The sequence below is a fragment of the Oncorhynchus kisutch genome, linkage group LG15, assembly GCF_002021735.2.
Source record: "Oncorhynchus kisutch isolate 150728-3 linkage group LG15, Okis_V2, whole genome shotgun sequence".
Taxonomy (NCBI): domain Eukaryota; kingdom Metazoa; phylum Chordata; class Actinopteri; order Salmoniformes; family Salmonidae; genus Oncorhynchus; species Oncorhynchus kisutch.
In genome coordinates, this window is record NC_034188.2 from 41,051,228 (window position 1) to 41,070,075 (window position 18,848).

The 18,848-nt window shown below is 40.2% G+C and overlaps 1 protein-coding gene across 1 annotated transcript in view; it reads right to left on the reverse strand.

Annotated features, from left to right (window-relative positions):
* The window catches only part of LOC109906034 (short transient receptor potential channel 3-like), a 79,596-nt gene that overhangs the window by 46,734 nt on the left and 14,014 nt on the right, over positions 1-18,848 (reverse strand). The window contains exons 3-4 of the mRNA XM_020503679.2: positions 9,948-10,133; positions 4,258-4,422 (exon numbers count right to left, since the gene is read on the reverse strand). Coding sequence (XP_020359268.1) covers positions 4,258-4,422; positions 9,948-10,133 — 351 coding nt within the window. The remainder of the gene's footprint in view (positions 1-4,257; positions 4,423-9,947; positions 10,134-18,848) is intronic.

An 18,848-nucleotide genomic window follows, 5' to 3' on the forward strand; every position in this document is an offset into this window, starting at 1 on the left:
CTAGTGATACAGTGCCTTGCGAAAGTATTCGGCCCCCTTGAACTTTGCGACCTTCTGCCACATTTCAGGCTTCAAACATAAAGATATAAAACTGTATTTTTTTGTGAAGAATCAACAACAAGTGGGACACAATCATGAAGTGGAACGACATTTATTGGATATTTCAAACTTTTTTAACAAATCAAAAACTGAAAAATTGGGCGTGCAAAATTATTCAGCCCCATTAAGTTAATACTTTGTAGCGCCACCTTTTGCTGCGATTACAGCTGTAAGTCGCTTGGGGTATGTCTCTATCAGTTTTACACATCGAGAGACTGACATTTTTTCCCATTCCTCCTTGCAAAACAGCTCGAGCTCAGTGAGGTTGGATGGAGAGCATTTGTGAACAGCAGTTTTCAGTTCTTTCCACAGATTCTCGATTGGATTCAGGTCTGGACTTTGACTTGGCCATTCTAACACCTGGATATGTTTATTTTTGAACCATTCCATTGTAGATTTTGCTTTATGTTTTGGATCATTGTCTTGTTGGAAGACAAATCTCCGTCCCAGTCTCAGGTCTTTTGCAGACTCCATTAGGTTTTCTTCCAGAATGGTCCTGTATTTGGCTCCATCCATCTTCCCATCAATTTGAACCATCTTCCCTGTCCCTGCTGAAGAAAAGCAGGCCCAAACTATGATGCTGCCACCACCATGTTTGACAGTGGGGATGGTGTGTTCAGGGTGATGAGCTGTGTTGCTTTTACGCCAAACATAACGTTTTGCATTGTTGCCAAAAAGTTCAATTTTGATTTCATCTGGCCAGAGCACCTTCTTCCACATGTTTGGTGTGTCTCCCAGGTGGCTTGTGGCAAACTTTAAACAACACTTTTTATGGATATCTTTAAGAAATGGCTTTCTTCTTGCCACACATAAAGGCCAGATTTGTGCAATATACGACTGATTGTTGTCCTATGGACAGAGTCTCCCACCTCAGCTGTAGATCTCTGCAGTTCATCCAGAGTGATCATGGGCCTCTTGGCTGCATCTCTGATCAGTCTTCTCCTTGTATGAGCTGAAAGTTTAGAGGGACGGCCAGGTCTTGGTAGATTTGCAGTGGTCTGATACTCCTTCCATTTCAATATTATCGCTTGCACAGTGCTCCTTGGGATGTTTAAAGCTTGGGAAATCTTTTTGTATCCAAATCCGGCTTTAAACTTCTTCACAACAGTATCTCGGACCTGCCTGGTGTGTTCCTTGTTCTTCATGATGCTCTCTGCGCTTTTAACGGACCTCTGAGACTATCACAGTGCAGGTGCATTTATACGGAGACTTGATTACACACAGGTGGATTGTATTTATCATCATTAGTCATTTAGGTCAACATTGGATCATTCAGAGATCCTCACTGAACTTCTGGAGAGAGTTTGCTGCACTGAAAGTAAAGGGGCTGAATAATTTTGCACGCCCAATTTTTCAGTTTTTGATTTGTTAAAAAAGTTTGAAATATCCAATAAATGTCGTTCCACTTCATGATTGTGTCCCACTTGTTGTTGATTCTTCACAAAAAAATACAGTTTTATATCTTTATGTTTGAAGCCTGAAATGTGGCAAAAGGTTGCAAAGTTCAAGGGGGCCGAATACTTTCGCAAGGCACTGTACATGTATTACATAAAGATGCAGTAGATGATATAGAGTGCAGTATATACATATACATATGAGATGAGTAATGTAGGGTATGTAAACATTATATCAGGTAGCATTGTTTAAAGTGGCTAGTGATATATTTTACATCATTTCCCATCAATTCCCATTATTAAAGTGGCTGGAGTTGAGTCAGTGTGTTGGCAGCAGCCACTCAATGTTAGTGGTGGCTGTTTAACAGTCTTATGGCCTTGAGATAGAAGTTGTTTTTCAGTCTCTCGGTCCCAGCTTTGATGCACCTGTACTGACCTCGCCTTCTGGATGATAGCGGGGTGAACAGGCAGTGGCTCGGGTGGTTGTTGTCCTTGATGATCTTTATGGCCTTCCTGTGACATCGGGTGGTGTAGGTGTCCTGGAGGGCAGGGAGTTTGCCCCCGGTGATGCGTTGTGCAGACCTCACTATCCTCTGGAGAGCCTTACGGTTGTGGGCGGAGCAGTTGCCGTACCAGGCGGTGATACAGCCCGACAGGATGCTCTCGATTGTGCATCTGTAGAAGTTTGTGAGTGCTTTTGGTGACAAGCTGAATTTCTTCAGCCTCCTGAGGTTGAAGAGGCGCTGCTGCGCCTTCTTCACGATGCTGTCTGTGTGGGTAGACCAATTCAGTTTGTCTGTGATGTGTACGCCGAGGAACTTAAAACTTACTACCCTCTCCACTACTGTTCCATCGATAGGGGGGTGTTCCCTCTGCTGTTTCCTGAAGTCCACAATCATCTCCTTAGTTTTGTTGACGTTGAGTGTGAGGTTATTTTCCTGACACCACACTCCGAGGGCCCTCACCTCCTCCCTGTAGGCCGTCTCGTCGTTGTTGGTAATCAAGCCTACCACTGTTGTGTCGTCCGCAAACTTGATGATTGAGTTGGAGACGTGCGTGGCCACGCAGTCGTAGGTGAACAGGGAGTACAGGAGAGGGCTCAGAACGCACCCTTGTGGGGCCCCAGTGTTGAGGATCAGCGGGGTGGAAATGTTGTTGCCTACCCTCACCACCTGGGGGCGGCCCGTCAGGAAGTCCAGTACCCAGTTGCACAGGGCGGGGTCGAGACCCAGGGTCTCGAGCTTGATGACGAGCTTGGAGGGCACTATGGTGTTCCTAGACTTACTTACTTAACTCAAAGGTGGCTGTAAATGTCTTTGTTTTACTTTTAAGAGGAAGTTAGGGTACATGGACAAAAGAGGCCCTATACATTACTATTCTATATGTCATTCTATGGGCTAGACACGATACGCTTCATATGCTATGGTTTGAGTTTAGATAATTGAAGGGAACACAATTGGTGAATTCTGTCCCAACACAGTCTCTGTATTTCAGCCGAGACATACTCCAGTTGTGAGGTTCTGAGTGGCAGGAATGGCGGAGATGGGTGGCCTTGCATGCCATAATTATATCTATACTCGTTTGGCAGATATTACTTTTCACATTGCAAAACAATTAGCAATCAGATTCAATCAATCTAATTGATTTTATAAAGCTCTTTTACATCAGTAGTTGTCACAAAGTGCTATACAGATAAATCCCCAAAGAGCAAGCAATGCAGAAGCACTGTAGCTAGAAAAAAAACTCCCCAGAATGCCAGAAACCTAGGAAGAAACCTAGAGAGAAACCAAGCTTTGAGTGTTGGCCAGTCCTCTTCTGGCTATGATGGGTGGAGATAAGAGTATGGCCATTAAGACCAGATTATTATTCAACACGTTCAAATGTTCATAGAATAATAACCATATTGGTTAAAGAGGGTTGCAACAGTTCAACATCTCAAGAGTAAATGTCAGTTGGTGGCTTTTCGTAGCCGAGTATTCAGAAGTCGAGAGAGCAGGTCAGAGAGAGCGAAAGAAAGAGATTCGAAACAGCAGGTTTAGGGCCAATCATACGTATTGGTTTGAACTTTGTAGAGTTGTAAATAACTGCGTTCTAATAATTTTGGATAGAAAAAAAGTCTAGGTGGCCTAGTCAGCCCAAGTATGAATATTAACCTAATTTGATCCCATTCACATTTTCTCACAAACAAATGGTCTATAAATACACAACGTTACCGCTTCGTTTACCCTGGCCAGAGGGACAGGGCGCATAGTAGGCTACACTCTGCAGCTTCTGTTGTTAGTAGCCTACAGTTGATCACACTGAAAAATTGTCTCGTTTCCATGCAATACAACATGTTAGATCACTAATGTTTAGGTATATAGGTTTTTGCTTGTGTCTGTTGGGAGTGATGTGTTATCACGCTTGCTCAATAATTACCGGAGGAAAGTGGAGAGCATGCCTTGAGCTTTGTGCTAGGCAATCGACCTGTATTTTCAGTGAATCTGATTGGTCAAGACATGCAAAGAGCCTGCACTGGCACTCCGATGTGAAGGACAGACAAATTGTGCAGGAGTTGACAAATAATGAGGCAAAACGGTAAAAACAAAACTGCACTTTGTCCCTCTTTAACACTTTGAATCAATATATTTTATTTTTGTGCAGCCTTGTGAACAACATACTCCATCGACATTGCTCTGACCAAGACTACATCTGAATTCTGACCAAGTGTTTCAGGTTGGTAAACGACACTCGGCGGTTTGGTCGGAGGACGTGGTACTCTTACCCGACTGCAGGGAGCGAACCAGTAGCCCATGGCCAGTAGGGGCAGACCAAAGGCCACCGCCACCACCACCAGGCACTTCACAGCGATGGTCTGCTCCCTCAGGCCCGACAGGTTCTCATACCAGATCGTCAGCAGCTGCTGCTGGCAGTTGGGGTGGGCCACAAACTGTAGGGGAGGAGAGAGAGAACCGGAAATAAAATATGTCATGTAAAAGTTAATGCAATGGGCAAGCAGTCTGGGAAGAAAAGAGGCTGAGTGGCAGGCCTGGTTCATCCTCTAGGCTGTCACGCAGTTTAGTCTGGAAAATGAGTACGAAGACCCAGTTCCGAATATATCCTGTAGGCACCAGGGGGAAATCAGGAAAAGGGACTGCTGGAGTGGAGGCACCAGTCATCGGTTGGTCATTTGCATTTTAAGTGGGCCTATAAAGTGTGTTTGTGTGTGTATATGTGTGTGAGTGAGTGTGTGCGAGAGAGAGAGAGAGCTTCTCAAATAATCACATTAACAGGCTTGATCAAATCTGGGAGAAATGCATTAGGCTTTCGCCAGTGGCGGCTGGTGTGGGAAGAACTGGGGAGGTGGTGTTCCCTGTAATGGAAGTGTTTAATCAAAACCCACCGAGACATTAACGAAGTGGACAGTTCTCTCTGTGGGTTTCCTTGACACTGTCTGCCAGCCCAGTCAATCCATAACCATTTCAAAATAGTAAACATTTGGTTATTTGCTCTGTAAAGACCAAACACCACAAGATAAGAACATCAACCTGTCTCAAGGGGAGGTAAATAGTTTGGGTTCACATGTTGATAATAATATGGGAAAAGATAGACACGCAATTCCAATTGAAGAAAAAGATAATGGACGGGAGTGGTGGCCAATTCCAGTTCAAATTCTAATTGTTGAATCGAAATGGGATTGACCCCCAAGCTGTTGCTCCCAGGGACTTCGAGAATCACTTGTTCAAGTTCATTTCGAGACAGACTCGTGAATTCAGGGTCAGTGAGAGGTGCATTACCACCTGTAGAAAGGAACAAGTTCCATCCTCAAGTGTGCAAGGTTAATGAATAACACCACTCTGTGCATTTGGATTTGTAATGTCATGGTTGTCCTACGTCAGCTCTCCCTTTTTCCTAGGAGGCTAGCAAAGATTGAATTGGAAAATATGGCAGATTAATTATGCAGTTGAATGAGGAATCAAGGCGACGCCAGAACGGCTATAAATAAGGAGCAGCGAGTCTATTATTAAAGATTCTTTGGAAAGGAAGAAATGTGTGACATTCATACATTTTTGGGATGAGTGGGATGAGTGTACTCTGAGGGAGGTACTAAAAGCCTGGGACAAGTTGAGAGGTGAAAATGAACTTTGCAGTTACAGGATAAGGACAATCGTACAGAATTGTCTGTAGCGTCCGAACGGTTTGGCCTACAAAACTATTATGACCCCTCTATGGAAAGATGATACTCTCATGAATGTACATGTTGTTGTTTTGCTCTAGGACACCCACAGGCCTCACAAGAATCGTTTGAAGGTCTCCCAGTACCAGTTGAAAAAATGTATGGAATCATATACAGAGCCTTCGGAAAGTATTCAGACCCCTTGACTTTTTACACATTTTGTTTGGTTACAGTCTTGTTCTAATTTTTTTTTATTTAAATCCCTTCATCAATCTACACACAAAACCCCATACCGACAAAGCAAAAACAAGATTTTAGAAATGTTTGCTAACAATCAACTCAAGGCGATTCCAGCCTGGAGTCTTTTAGGTATGACGCTACAAACTTGGCACACCTGTATTTGGGGAGTTTCTCCCATTCTTCTCTGCAGGTCCTCTCAAGCTCTGTCAGGTTGGATGGGGAGCGCCGCTGCACAGCTGTTTTCAGGTCTCTTTTCAGGTTTTCATTGTCCCAAAGCCACTCCTGCATTGTCTTGGCTGTGTGCTTAGGGTCGTTGTCCTTTTGGAAAGTGAACCTTCGCCCCAGTCTGAGGTCCTGAGATCTCTGGAGCAGATTTTCATCAAGGATCTATGTACTTTGCTCCGAATATCATCTTTGCCTCGATCCTGACTAGTATGCCAAGGGGTCTGAAAACTTTCAGATGGTCACTCTATCAACTGGTTCCCCATTGATCTCCGTAGGGGGTAGTTCAGTTTTGTTCCTTCTACAATCAATGTATCTCTTTTGTTTTCTTAATGTATTTATCAAGAAAGTTATCTGTGCACCATGTACTTTAATGTAATATCAACTAGAGGTCGACAGATTCATCGGAATGGCCGATTAATTAGGGCCGATTTCAAGTTTTCATAACTATCGGTAATCAGCATTTTTGCACATCGATTGTGGCCGATTACATTGCACTCCACGAGGAGACTGCGTGGCAGGCTGACTACCTGTTACGCAAGTGCAACCAGGAGCCAAGGCAAGTTGCTAGCTAGCATTAAATTATCTTATAAAAAACAATCAATCTTAACATAATCACTAGTTAACTACACATGGTTGATGATGTTACTAGTTTATCTTGCTTGTCCTGCTTTAAATATAATCGATGCAGTGCCTGGTAATTTCTCATTGAATCACAGCCTACTTCGCCAAATGGGTGATGTGTCACGTCCTAACCTTAGTTCCTTTTGGTATGTCTCTTTTTTAGGTTGGTCAGGGCATGAGTTGGGGTGGGCATTCTATGTTTTGTTCTTGTGTTTATATTTCTATGTGTTTGGCCTGGTATGGTTCCCAATCAGAGGCAGCTGTCGATCGTTGTCTCTGATTGAGAACCATACTTAGGTAGCCTGTTTTCCCACTCTTGTTTGTGGGTGGTTATTTTCCGTTTCAGTGTTTTCACCATACGGGACTGTTTAGGTTTTCCAATATTTGCTTGTTCATTTTTTTTCTGTGTTCAGTGTAATAAATATGACGAACACTTACCACGCTGCATATTGGTCCGATATTTCCTACTCCTCCTCAGAAGAGGAAGACGACAACCGTTACATGATGATTTAACAAGCGCATTCGCGAAAAAAGCACTGTCGTCGCACCAATGTGTACCTAACATTAAACATCAATGCCTCTCTTTAAAATCAATACACAAGTATATATTTTTAAACCTGCATATTTAGTTAATATCGCCTGCTAACATGAATTTCTTTTAACTAGGGAAATTGTGTCACTTCTTTTGCGTTCCGTGCAAACAGAGTCAGGTTATATGCTGCAGTTTGGGCCGCCTGGCTCGTTGCGAACTGTGTGAAGACCATTTCATCCTAACAAAGACTGTAATTAATTTGCCAGAATTGTACATAATCATGACATAACATTGAAGGTTGTGCAATGTAACAGCAATATTTAGACTTAGGGATGCCACCCATTAGATAAAATACGGAATGGTTCCGTATTTCACTGAAAGAATAAACATTTTGTTTTCGAAATGATAGTTTCTGGATTTTACCATATTAATGACCTAAGGCTCGTATTTCTGTGTGTTATTATGTTATAATTAAGTCTATGATTTGATATTTGATAGAGCAGTCTGACTGAGCAGTGGTAGGCAGCAGCAGGCTCGTAAGCGTTCATTCAAACAGCACTTTCGTGCATTTGCCAGCAGCTCTTCGCTATGTTTCAAGCATTGAGCTGTTTATGACTTCAAGCCTATCAACTCCCGAGATTAGGCTGGTGTAACTGATGTGAAATGGCTAGCTAGTCAGCGGGGTGCGCGCTAACAGCGTTTCAATTGGTGACGTCACTCGCTCTGAGAACTTGAAGTAGTTGTTCCCCTTGCTCTGCAAGGGCCGCGGCTTTTGAGGAGCGATGGGTAACGATGCTTCGAGGGTGGCTGTTGTCGATGTGTCCCAGGTTTGAGCCCGGGTAAGGGCGAGGAGAGGGACGGAAGCTATACTGTTGCACTGGCAATACTATAGTGCCTATAAGAACATCCAATAGTCAAAGGTATATGAAATACAAATGGTATAGAGAGAAATAGTCCTATAATTCCTATAATAACTACAACCTAAAACTCCTTACCTGGGAATATTGAAGACTCATGTTAAAAGGAACCACCAGCTTTCATATGTTCTGAGCAAGGAACTTAAACGTTAGCTTTTTTACATGGCCCATATTGCACTTTTACTTTCTTCTCCAACACTTTGTTTTTGCATTATTTAAACCAAATTTAACATGTTTCATTATTTATTTGAGACTAAATTGATTTTATTGATGTATTATATTAAGTTATAATAAGTGTTCATTCACTATTGTTGTAATTGTCATTATTCCAAATATATTTATAAAAATCTTCCGATTAATCGGTATCGGCTTTTTTTGGTCCTCCAATAACCAATAACCGGTAAAATTGAAAAATCATAATCGGTCTACCTCTAATCTCAACTAACTGTAATCAATGTCATTTGGTTGTGCTATTAGATCAAGCACAGTGACAACACATTAAGCTGTTGTATAAATACATTAAATATCTGACATTGTATTCCTATTTGAACTTTGGTGTGCTTTTAAAATGGTTGAAAGCGCAGCGATAACACATTTAGGTGACAATCTAAATAAAAGAATATGACATAGATTTTCCATTGGAATTTGGTTGTGCTTTTAAAATGGTTGAAAGCATAGTGATAACACATTGGGATTTCAACAAACTTTTAGCTGTCTTTTTTGTGTGGGTGAAAATAGGTTGGAATCTCATTGATCAATCTATCTTTCCAAATATGACCCAATACTCCACGTTGAAATGACATGGTGTGCACAGAGGGAAGGATCCAAACATCCTTTTTAATACATTATATACCATTCATTTCTATTGGGCTCAAAACTATCTGAAAACACCAAAACAACAACAAATGCATCCAACAAATGTATAGTCACAAGCTTGATGTGGTTATTGCATCCTATGAATATGGGACTAAAATACTTCATGTTTGACTACTTTAACACACATACAGCATAAGTGAATTTGTCCCAATACTTTTGGTCCCCTAAAAAGGGGGGGATTATGTACAAAAAATGCTGTAATTTCTAAACAATTCACCCAATATATGAAAATACCCACAAATTAAAGCTAACAGTCTGCACTTTAACCTCATAGTTATTGTACCATTTCAAGTATCCCAATACTTTTGAGGCTCACTGTGCATGTACATTCAATATGTTGACTGTACTTTGGGTGGAATTATGCTGTGTTACTTCTAGGCACTCTGAACAGGAAGATTATGTTTAGTTATTAGTTGACCCCTGAACGTGGAGGTACAGCATAGGGATTTCTAGTATCAGATATTGTAGTTCTGGCAAAAAACAAAAGCACAGAGCATCGGAGCAATGCAAATTGCTAACTGTTGCAAAAAGTGTAGAGAGAAAATGTTGATGAAAATTGATGGATGCTGCATATGAGACAGATAATGTTACAAAAGTTGCCCTGTTGAGTTGGAAGGCATGCTCGTTTTTTTTTGTTGCTCAGGTAAAAGTTTACCAGGTAATATTTTAGGCAGGTCCGGTGGAGGGGTGTAGAAAGGACAGAAGGGCCAGAGATGCAGATCTGGTACACAGGCAAGTAACAATGGAATCCTTTGGATGTAACTTGGTGTGTCTTGGTAATTGTTTTGACTGAACTACTGTTAATAACTTACAAGATAGAGATTAGAGAGCGAAGTCAACTGCTTGCAAGGCCTTAGAATAGATAAAGGAAACTGTTAGCTAGTTACCTTTTTCACCTCGTACTTGATGGCCAGTTTGACCCTGCTCAGGAGAGAGCGAAGGCCCTTCCCCGCCTCCTTCTCAGCAGTAACATCTCCATTCAAAATGGCTTCCACTTCCTCCGTGTCCCGACAGAGGTCCAGCACTCCCACTACAAAGTCCTTACACTGCATAGACAGCTTGCGATAGTCATTCTGGACGGAGGGAGAGAAAACACAGGTTAGAGCCAAGTCAGCTGCTGTAGACAGGGAAATGCAAGCTCGTCTGCATAAATCAAATTTACAAAAGTAATATGTGACACGAGCATAATATAAACTTAGTGGTATTTTGTTCAGCAACCATACTGTTATAGAAGCTATATCAGTGAGAAAACAATTCAAATTCTTAGAAAACCCTTTTAGCATTTCTGAGTAACTGAGCACTACTTGGCTGGACAAAAAGAGCCATATGCCTACGGTAGTGGTGACCCAATGGGAATATCTGTGTGAAATGATGTCGGCAGTGTTATATATATGCACATTTCATAAAATGTTATTATTACTCAAGTATGAAAATCTGAAATACATTTACATCTTAATACTGGGAAGATGTTTTGGGGCGGTGCTGAGGAGTATTTTTCTCTGCTCTGCTAACAAGTACTTTTCTCCGCTCATACAGGAGTAATAAAGGCCTAGTTCACAAACATTGTTGATTGTTAAAATGTTATATATACACTGTATATATATATTTTGGGACTTTTTTTTCTAAATTTGATTTATCAGGGGGTGCTATGGATCAGATAATGTAGCTGTTTTATCAATTGCTGTGCTGATCAATGGACAGTTCATTACCTCTGTCAAAATAATATATAGCTTAAAGTTATGTTTGTACTTGTATTCCCTGTTGCAATAAATATGCCGACGCAACAATAATACACATTTACAATAGGCCTATATTAAAAAATACATACAACAAAATTGTGTGTGCATATACAGATCATTCGGGAAGTATTCAGACCCCTTGACTTTTTCCACATTTTGTTATGTTACAGCCTTATTCTAAAGTCAATTAGATTACATTTTTTCCTCATCAATCTACACACATTACCCCATAATGACAAAGCAAAAATAGTTTTTTTGAAAGTTTTGCATAAGTATTATTAGTTATTTACATTAGTATTTAGACCCTTTGCTATGAGACTCAAAATTGAGCTCATGTGAATCCTGTTTCCATTGATCATCCTTGGATGTTTCCACAACTTGATTGTAGTCCACCTGTGGTAAATTCAATTGATGGGACATGATTTGGAAAGGCACACACCTGTCTATATAAGGTCCAGTTGACAGTGCATGTCAGAGCAAAAACCAAGCCATGAGGTCGAAGGAATTGTCCGTAGATCTCCGAGACAGGATTGTGTCGAGGAACAGATCTGGGGAAGGGTACCAAAACATTTCTGCTGCATTAAAAGTCCCAAAAACACAGTGACCCCCAACATTCTTAAATGGAAGAAGTTTGGAACCACCAAGACTCTTCCTGGAGCTCGCTGTCCAGCCAAACTGAGCAATCGTGGTAGAAGGGCCTTGGTCAGGGAGGTGATCAAGAACCTGATGGACACTGACAGAGCTCCAGAGCTCCTGTGTGGAGATGGAATAACCTTGTAGAAGGACAACTATCTCCGCAGCACTCCACCTATCAGCCCTTTATGGTAGAGTGGCCAGACGGAAGCCATTCTTCAAGTAAAAAGGCATATGACAGCCCACTTGGAGTTTGCCAAAAGGCACCTAAAGACTATCAAACCATGAGAAACAAGATTCTCTGGTCTGATGAAATGCTTGGCCTGAATGCCAAGCATCACATCTGAAGGAAACCTGGCACCATCCCTACGGTGAAGCATGGTAGTGGCAGCATCATGCTGTGGGGATGTTTATCAGTGGCAGGGACTGGGAGATTGGTCAGGCTCAAGGGAAAGATGAACGGAGCAAAGTACAGAGAGATCCTTGAATGACAACCGGCTCCAGAGCTCTCAGGACCTGACTGGGGCGAAGGTTCACATTCCAACAGGACAACGACCCTAAGCACACAGCCAAGACAATGCAGGAGTGGCTTCGGGACACGTCTCTGAATGTCCTTGAGTGACCCAGCCAGAGCCCAGACGTGAACCCGATCGAACATATCTGGATAAACCTGAAAAAAGCTGTGCAGCGACACTCCCCATCCAACCTGACAGAGCTTGAGAGGATCTCCAGAGAAGAATGGGAGAAATTCCACAAATCGAGGCTGTAATCTCTGCCAAAGGTGCTTCAACAAAGTACTGAGTAAAGGGTCTGAATACTTAAGTAAATGTGATATTTCAGTTTGTATTTTACTTGTTATTTGAAAAAATGTTTAAGATTTGTCATTATTTATTTAATCAATGTTAGAATATGGTTGTAACGTAACAAAATGTAGAAAAGGTCAAGGGGTCTGAATACTTTCTGAAGGCACGGTACATTTTACAGACACACTATATTTTGCATTAGTTTTCATATTGTTTTTAGTCCCACCCTTCAGCTCCACTCAACCTCTCCCAACTATCGATGAACAACATCCAGTTTTCATATCTATTTTTCACCTGTGCTGTTTTACAAATGTTCTGAACCTTTCTATTCTCATAGTTTCTACAGTTGTTTTTGCCAAAAGTATGAATATATTATTGATCGATTAACTATGAAAAATCTATGTCTATCTAAAATCTATTAACTATGAAAAATCTGCAGAGCTGGGATGGTTGTATGCCCCATGTATATAACATTCTATTGGTTGCAATAATGTTGTAGTTTTGAATGTACAGTCATTTTGTGTATCTGTTCATAAACCAACCATGTGTCACGGAAGTGGTACATCAAAATTAACTTCCCAATTATTTTACAATCTATATAGCACAGCTGTCAATTTTTTTGGTCCTTAAATGATACTGGTATACTTTTCTATTTATCAATTTTCTTTAACCAATTTTGTTCTTTAATGCAGGATCGACAGACAAGTTCCTTACTTTCCACCCCTTCCATTTGTGCGGTAATGCTGCAAATAGTTGTAATTTTGGGTAGAGCAGAATATACCATATATTTTTGTTCGCTGCATGTGTGACATAACTCCACCAGTCTGATTTATTATATCATTTACAAAGATTAGAACTATTTCTATTGTAAAAATATATATATATTTTTTAAATCACTTAGTATATTTCAGTTTAACCATAATATTTGTTGTATTATTTGTTCAGTCTTTTATGGAGGATTAAACTGAAATTTAAACCAACCTTCTATGGCGTGTTTTAAAAATAGCTAGATTTTGGAATAAAGGGAAAAAGGCCATTCTTGAACATGGGGTGAGACATTCTTACTAATCTACTACAGAACCAGTTCGGATTTAAGTATAACTTTTGCATGACTGAAACCTTTAGTGAGAGGTCTAATGCTTTAATATTTAAATCATTTCTCCCCTCCGAATTCATAATTCATTATATAAATAGGCCCGTTTCATTTTGTTTGGCTTGCCATTCCATATACAATAGAATATTTTTTGCTCATAAAATTGAAAAAACAAGTTGCTAGGTGTAGGCAAGGCCATAAGCAAATAGGTAAACTGGGATAGGACTAAAGACTTAACCTGAGTTATTTTTTTTCTCACAAATAGACAGGTTTTTTCCTTTCCATTGTAGCAAGATCTTATATATTGTTCCTAACTTTCTATTCAAATTTATTGTAGTGAGATTATTTATTTATTTCGGGATATGAATATTGAGTATGTCCACATCACTGTCAGACCATTTTATTAATAAACCACACGGTAATGTAAAAGTTGTATTTTTGTGTGATCCAATCCCTAATATAGTAGTACCCTTATCATACTTTGGTTGTATCTAGATCCTCTATCAAAATTGTGGATAAAAAAACTAATTATCACAGTACAATGACATCTTTGTTTTCAAGCCCTGGATTTCTAGCCACTTGATATTATTGTTGGATCTGATTTTAATAGCTAACATTTCGATGGCTATAAGAAATAGATATGCCGATAGAGGACAACCTTCTTTTACTCCTCTTCACAGTTTAATAGTTTCTGAAAAGTAGCCATTATTTACTATTTTACACCTCGGGTAACTATACATAACTTTAATCCATTGTATAAGTGATTCTCCAAAATGAAATATTCCAGGCATTTTTTATAAATCCCAATCGTAATTTATCAAAAACCTTTTCAAAGTCAGCTATGAATGCCAGGCCTGGTTTCCCAGAATTTTCATAGTGTTCTATTGTTTCCAGTACTTGTCTTATATTATCTCCAATGTATCGTCCATGTAAAAAAAAATTGGATTAGGATTAGGATTAATAATATCTGACAATACCGTTTAAATTCTAAGCCCTACGCATTTTGCTAGAATGTTTGCATCACAACACTGAAGTGTTGTGGGGCCTCCAATTTTTTTTACGGACTGGATCTTTATATTTACCATTTCCGTCCTGTTTCAGAAATAATTCAAATCAGACCTTCACCTGTTTTATAGGAGTGATTAAAACATGCTAATAACGGTCGTCTGAGTACGTAAAAAAAAAGGTTTGGTATACCTTACTTTTATTGTTTCTTAACAAAACAATTTGTTTTCTCGACTATGGTTTGTGTGGTCTTGGTTGTTCTTCGAGGAAATGTAGCATAGATAACTGGAGTGTTTGTCCTGTCTGAAATCTGTCTACCTCATCCTACCATACTTCCCTTGGCCTGTGCAATGCTTGATGTAGTTCTGTCCTTGAGCTGTTCTGGTCTATTAATGTTCTGTATTATGTCATTTTTTATGTTTTGTGTTGACCCCAGGAAGAGTAACTTTTGCAACAGCTAACGGGGATCCCAATAACATACCAAAATACCAATTAACGTGAGTCGTGTGGCAGTTTCCCAAAATTTGGTGGTTTTAAACTTAACGTAACTAGCAAGTTATGTTTTGTGTAAGAAATTATGATCTATTGTGGTGCATGAACTGGCCATACACATTAGCTAACGTTACAATCTTATGTTGACTAAGGTTACTTTGCGAACTAAAGTTAATTGCCTATCATAGCAGCCAAGGACAAATGTATTTGTGCATAGTTGTTTGTGCTCCGATTACACGCAAGTGTCTAGATCAGCAGGTTACACACGACTTCAGCCTTATGTGAAAAACCTTACTTGGCAAAATATAGCTAGCTTTTTAGCTAGATTTCCTTGTTAGCTACATAACGCTAGCTAGTTAGCTAGCTAATCAAAATATGTGTTTGCATTTATTGATTAACCTCAGCTTGAATGCCAACATATAGCTAAATACAGCTATATACAGCTATATACAGTATCCTAGGTTTGTTCCATATACTTATTATGACCGGCAGTGGTAGCATGGTGCAAGCAACTGTGTTGTTGCCGAGCAACCAGTCCGGTGTTAGAACTCTGAGTTTCGGCAAAAAAATTATGTTAGCATTGTCAGACATGCTACAAAAAGGTAGCACATCGTTGGTTCTTAACAGACAGAAATTAGCACTGAGGGCAATAAATTAAACATTTAATAAAAACTGTTGCGCCGACAAAACTTAGTCTGACATTTTTTTAAAGTCCTATAGTCACTTTATGGATGCTATAGTCTCGTTTTAATCTGACGTTTAGAATTTGAGCTGGGTATGAAATACAAAAAAAATCAATTGCTAACAACCCTGTTAAAAAATCTGGCATGTGGTTCTCGGTAACAGCCGAACAGCTCACACAAGAGGCAGGGAGTGTGATGTGTACCTCCAATCAAGTTGATTTGCTCATTTTCATCGAGATTGGTATTATATTGGCTTAGATATGGTGATAGGGAGATTTGAATTGAACACTGAGCTTCATTCAATCCCTATAATATTATAGTACTATCATCCTATAATAGACGCAGCTAATAACCGATACTCCCGAGACGCCACTTTTATGAGTTCTGCAAAGTGCTGTAATTATGGAAATTAAAATAATATTATCTTTGAAAAAATGTAGCTTGGAGTGAAAAAAAAATCTATCACATTGTTGTTTCAACCTTGCTCTAAGAACACAATTAAAGATGCATCCCTGTAGGCAGGGATTAAGAGAAAGTGACTTGTAGCGGGATAGATAATAATAATAATATACAACAATAATAATAATAGTAAACAGTATAGCAGCAGCATAAGTGGTAGGTGGGTGTTTGCATGGTGGTGAGAGTGTGTATGTGAGTGTGTGTGTAATAGTGTCAGTGTAGACATGATAGGCAGATAATTTTGTATGTATAGTGTATGTGGACACCCCTTCAAATTAGTGGAATAGGATGCCACCTTTCCAACAAGTCAGTTCGTCGAATGTCTGTCCTGCTAGAGCTGCGCCGGTCAAATGTAAGTGCTGTTATTTTGAAGTGGAAACGTCTAAGAGCAACAAAGGCTCAGTCGCGAAGTGGTAGGCCACAGAAGCTCACAGAACGGGACGCCGAGTGCTAAAGCACGTAGCGCGTAAAAATCGTCTGTCCTTAGTTGCAACACTTACTACCGACTTCCAAACTACCGCTGGAAGCAACGTCAGCACAATAACTTTTCGTTGTGAGCTTCATGAAATGGGTTTCCATGGCCGAGCAGCCGCACACAAGCCTAAAATCACCATTCACAATGCCAAGTGTCGGCTGGAGTGGTGTAAAGCTCACCACCATTGGACTCTGGAGCAGTGGAAACGCATTCTCTGGAATGATGAATCACGCTTCACAATCTGGCAGTCCGACGGACAAATCTGGGTTTGGCAGAGGCCAGGAGAACGCTACCTGCCCAAATTAATTGTGCCACCTATAATAGTCTGGGGCTGTTTTTCATGGTTCGGGCTAGGCGCCTTAGTTCCAGTGAAGGGAAATCTTAACGCTGCAGCATACAATGACATTCTAGAAGATTCCGTGCTTCCAACTTTGCGGCAAGAGTTCGGGGAAGGCCCTTTCCTGTTTCAACATGACAATACCCCGGTGTACAAAGTGAGGTTCATACAGAAATGGTTTGTCGAGATTGGTGTGGAAGAACTTGACTGGCCTGCAACAGAGCCCAGACATCAACCACCTTTGGGTTGAATTGGAACGCCGACTGCGAACCAGGCCTAATCGCCCAACATCAGTGCCCCCAATGCTCGTGGCTGAATGGAAGCAAGTCCCTGCAGCAATGTTCCAACAGTTTGTGGAAAACCTTCAAAAAAGAGTGGAGGCTGTTATAGCAGCAAAGGGGGTACCAACTCCATATTAATGCCCATGATTTTGGAATGAGATGTTTGACAAGCAGGTGTCCAAATAGTTTTGGTCATGTAGTGTATATAGTACATGTAAACAGGGCCGACAAGTGACTGGTAGCAGAAATATATAAATACTTATGGTAATATACTAATGGTAATACATACATGCAAACAGGAGTAATAGTGACCAGTAGCAGGATAAATATATAGATACTAATGGCAATCAATGAACAGCAGCATAGTGTCAGTAATATATCAAATCAATAATCATTTTGCAACTCAAATGTGCTGGTGGATAAAAGTCCTGTATTTATGGAAAATATGTTTGAAAACAGTATTTTGTTTTTAAATGATATTGTAAATTGGAATGGTAGATGTCTTTTATGGAGTTAACAGAATTGTGTGGGAAGGTTTGCTCAATCCAAGATTACAACCAATTGACTACAGCATTACCCCAAAAATGGAAGAAGCAGGTGGCAGCGGGAGGAGGTAGGGAACTGGTCTGTCTTGCAAATATAAAGGATCAAACTGGCTAAAAATATGCTAAAAATAAAAATAGCATAAATATGAAAGTATACCAGTTTCATTTGAGGACCAGGATTTTGAAAACTGTGCCTTACAGATTGCTGGGAAGAAATATCTGATGTATCATTTTCATGCTACAGGGTGTATTGATAAGAGTTGATAAATAAAATGACACAAGATTCAAGACTTAAATTATTATATAGAATTCTTGCCACCAATTGTTTTTTGAATATTTGGGTCATACAATCATCGCAGCTCTTCAGATTATGTTGTGAGGATACACAGTCTCAAGTTCAGGAATGGCTGAAAAAGCATAACAATCTAAAATTGACCCTAGAAATAGCATTGTTGGGAGATCTGGAGAGACATGGTCGGTCAATTACTAATATAATAATACTCTTAGTAAAAGTATTAATCTTCAACTCGCAATCTGTGGATTCTATTCGATTAGATTGGAGACAAGTGGGAGTGGACTTGCTGGGCTGGGGATAGAACGACGATAGAATGACAGGTCCCAGTTTTGACCTTTGTGGGAGATCTGTCAACGGGCTCTTGAGCAGGGCGTTGACCCTGGTTGCTTCTGTGGGTCGCTCTGAATGGGTATCTGTTAGATGTCTGAATCGAATGTAAATGTTAAGCGGCTTCACTGCAAGTAGATTGTATGTTTTAATATTCAATAATAAACATTTTAAAAAGCATTTTAGCAGCAGCGTACGTGTGAGGGGGAGCAGTAGTTGTTAGCCATTTAACAGTCTTATGGCCAAGGGATAGAAGCAGTTTAAGAGTCTGTTGGTCTAAGCCTTGATGCACCGGTACTGCCTGCCAGGATAGGAGCATGGAGAACATTCCAAATGTGATTGTTTGCTGAGAGCATTTATTCTTGATTTAATTTCCATGGAACAACTTGACGTTCAGAGTACTTTGTTCTGCCACATTGTTCATGTCTAAGGCTTTATTCTTTCTAATTGTGATCGATTGTCGTAATCCATCTGTCCAAAGACAGAATAGAATGGGAGACAATTTGAATCCAGTTTTAGGCAAGTCCGATTCTTACATTTCCAGTTACTTATGACTGAACATTGCGATCCAACTGTAAAGTGAAGCATTGCGCCATGTGGTAAGAGGCAGTGAACCATTTA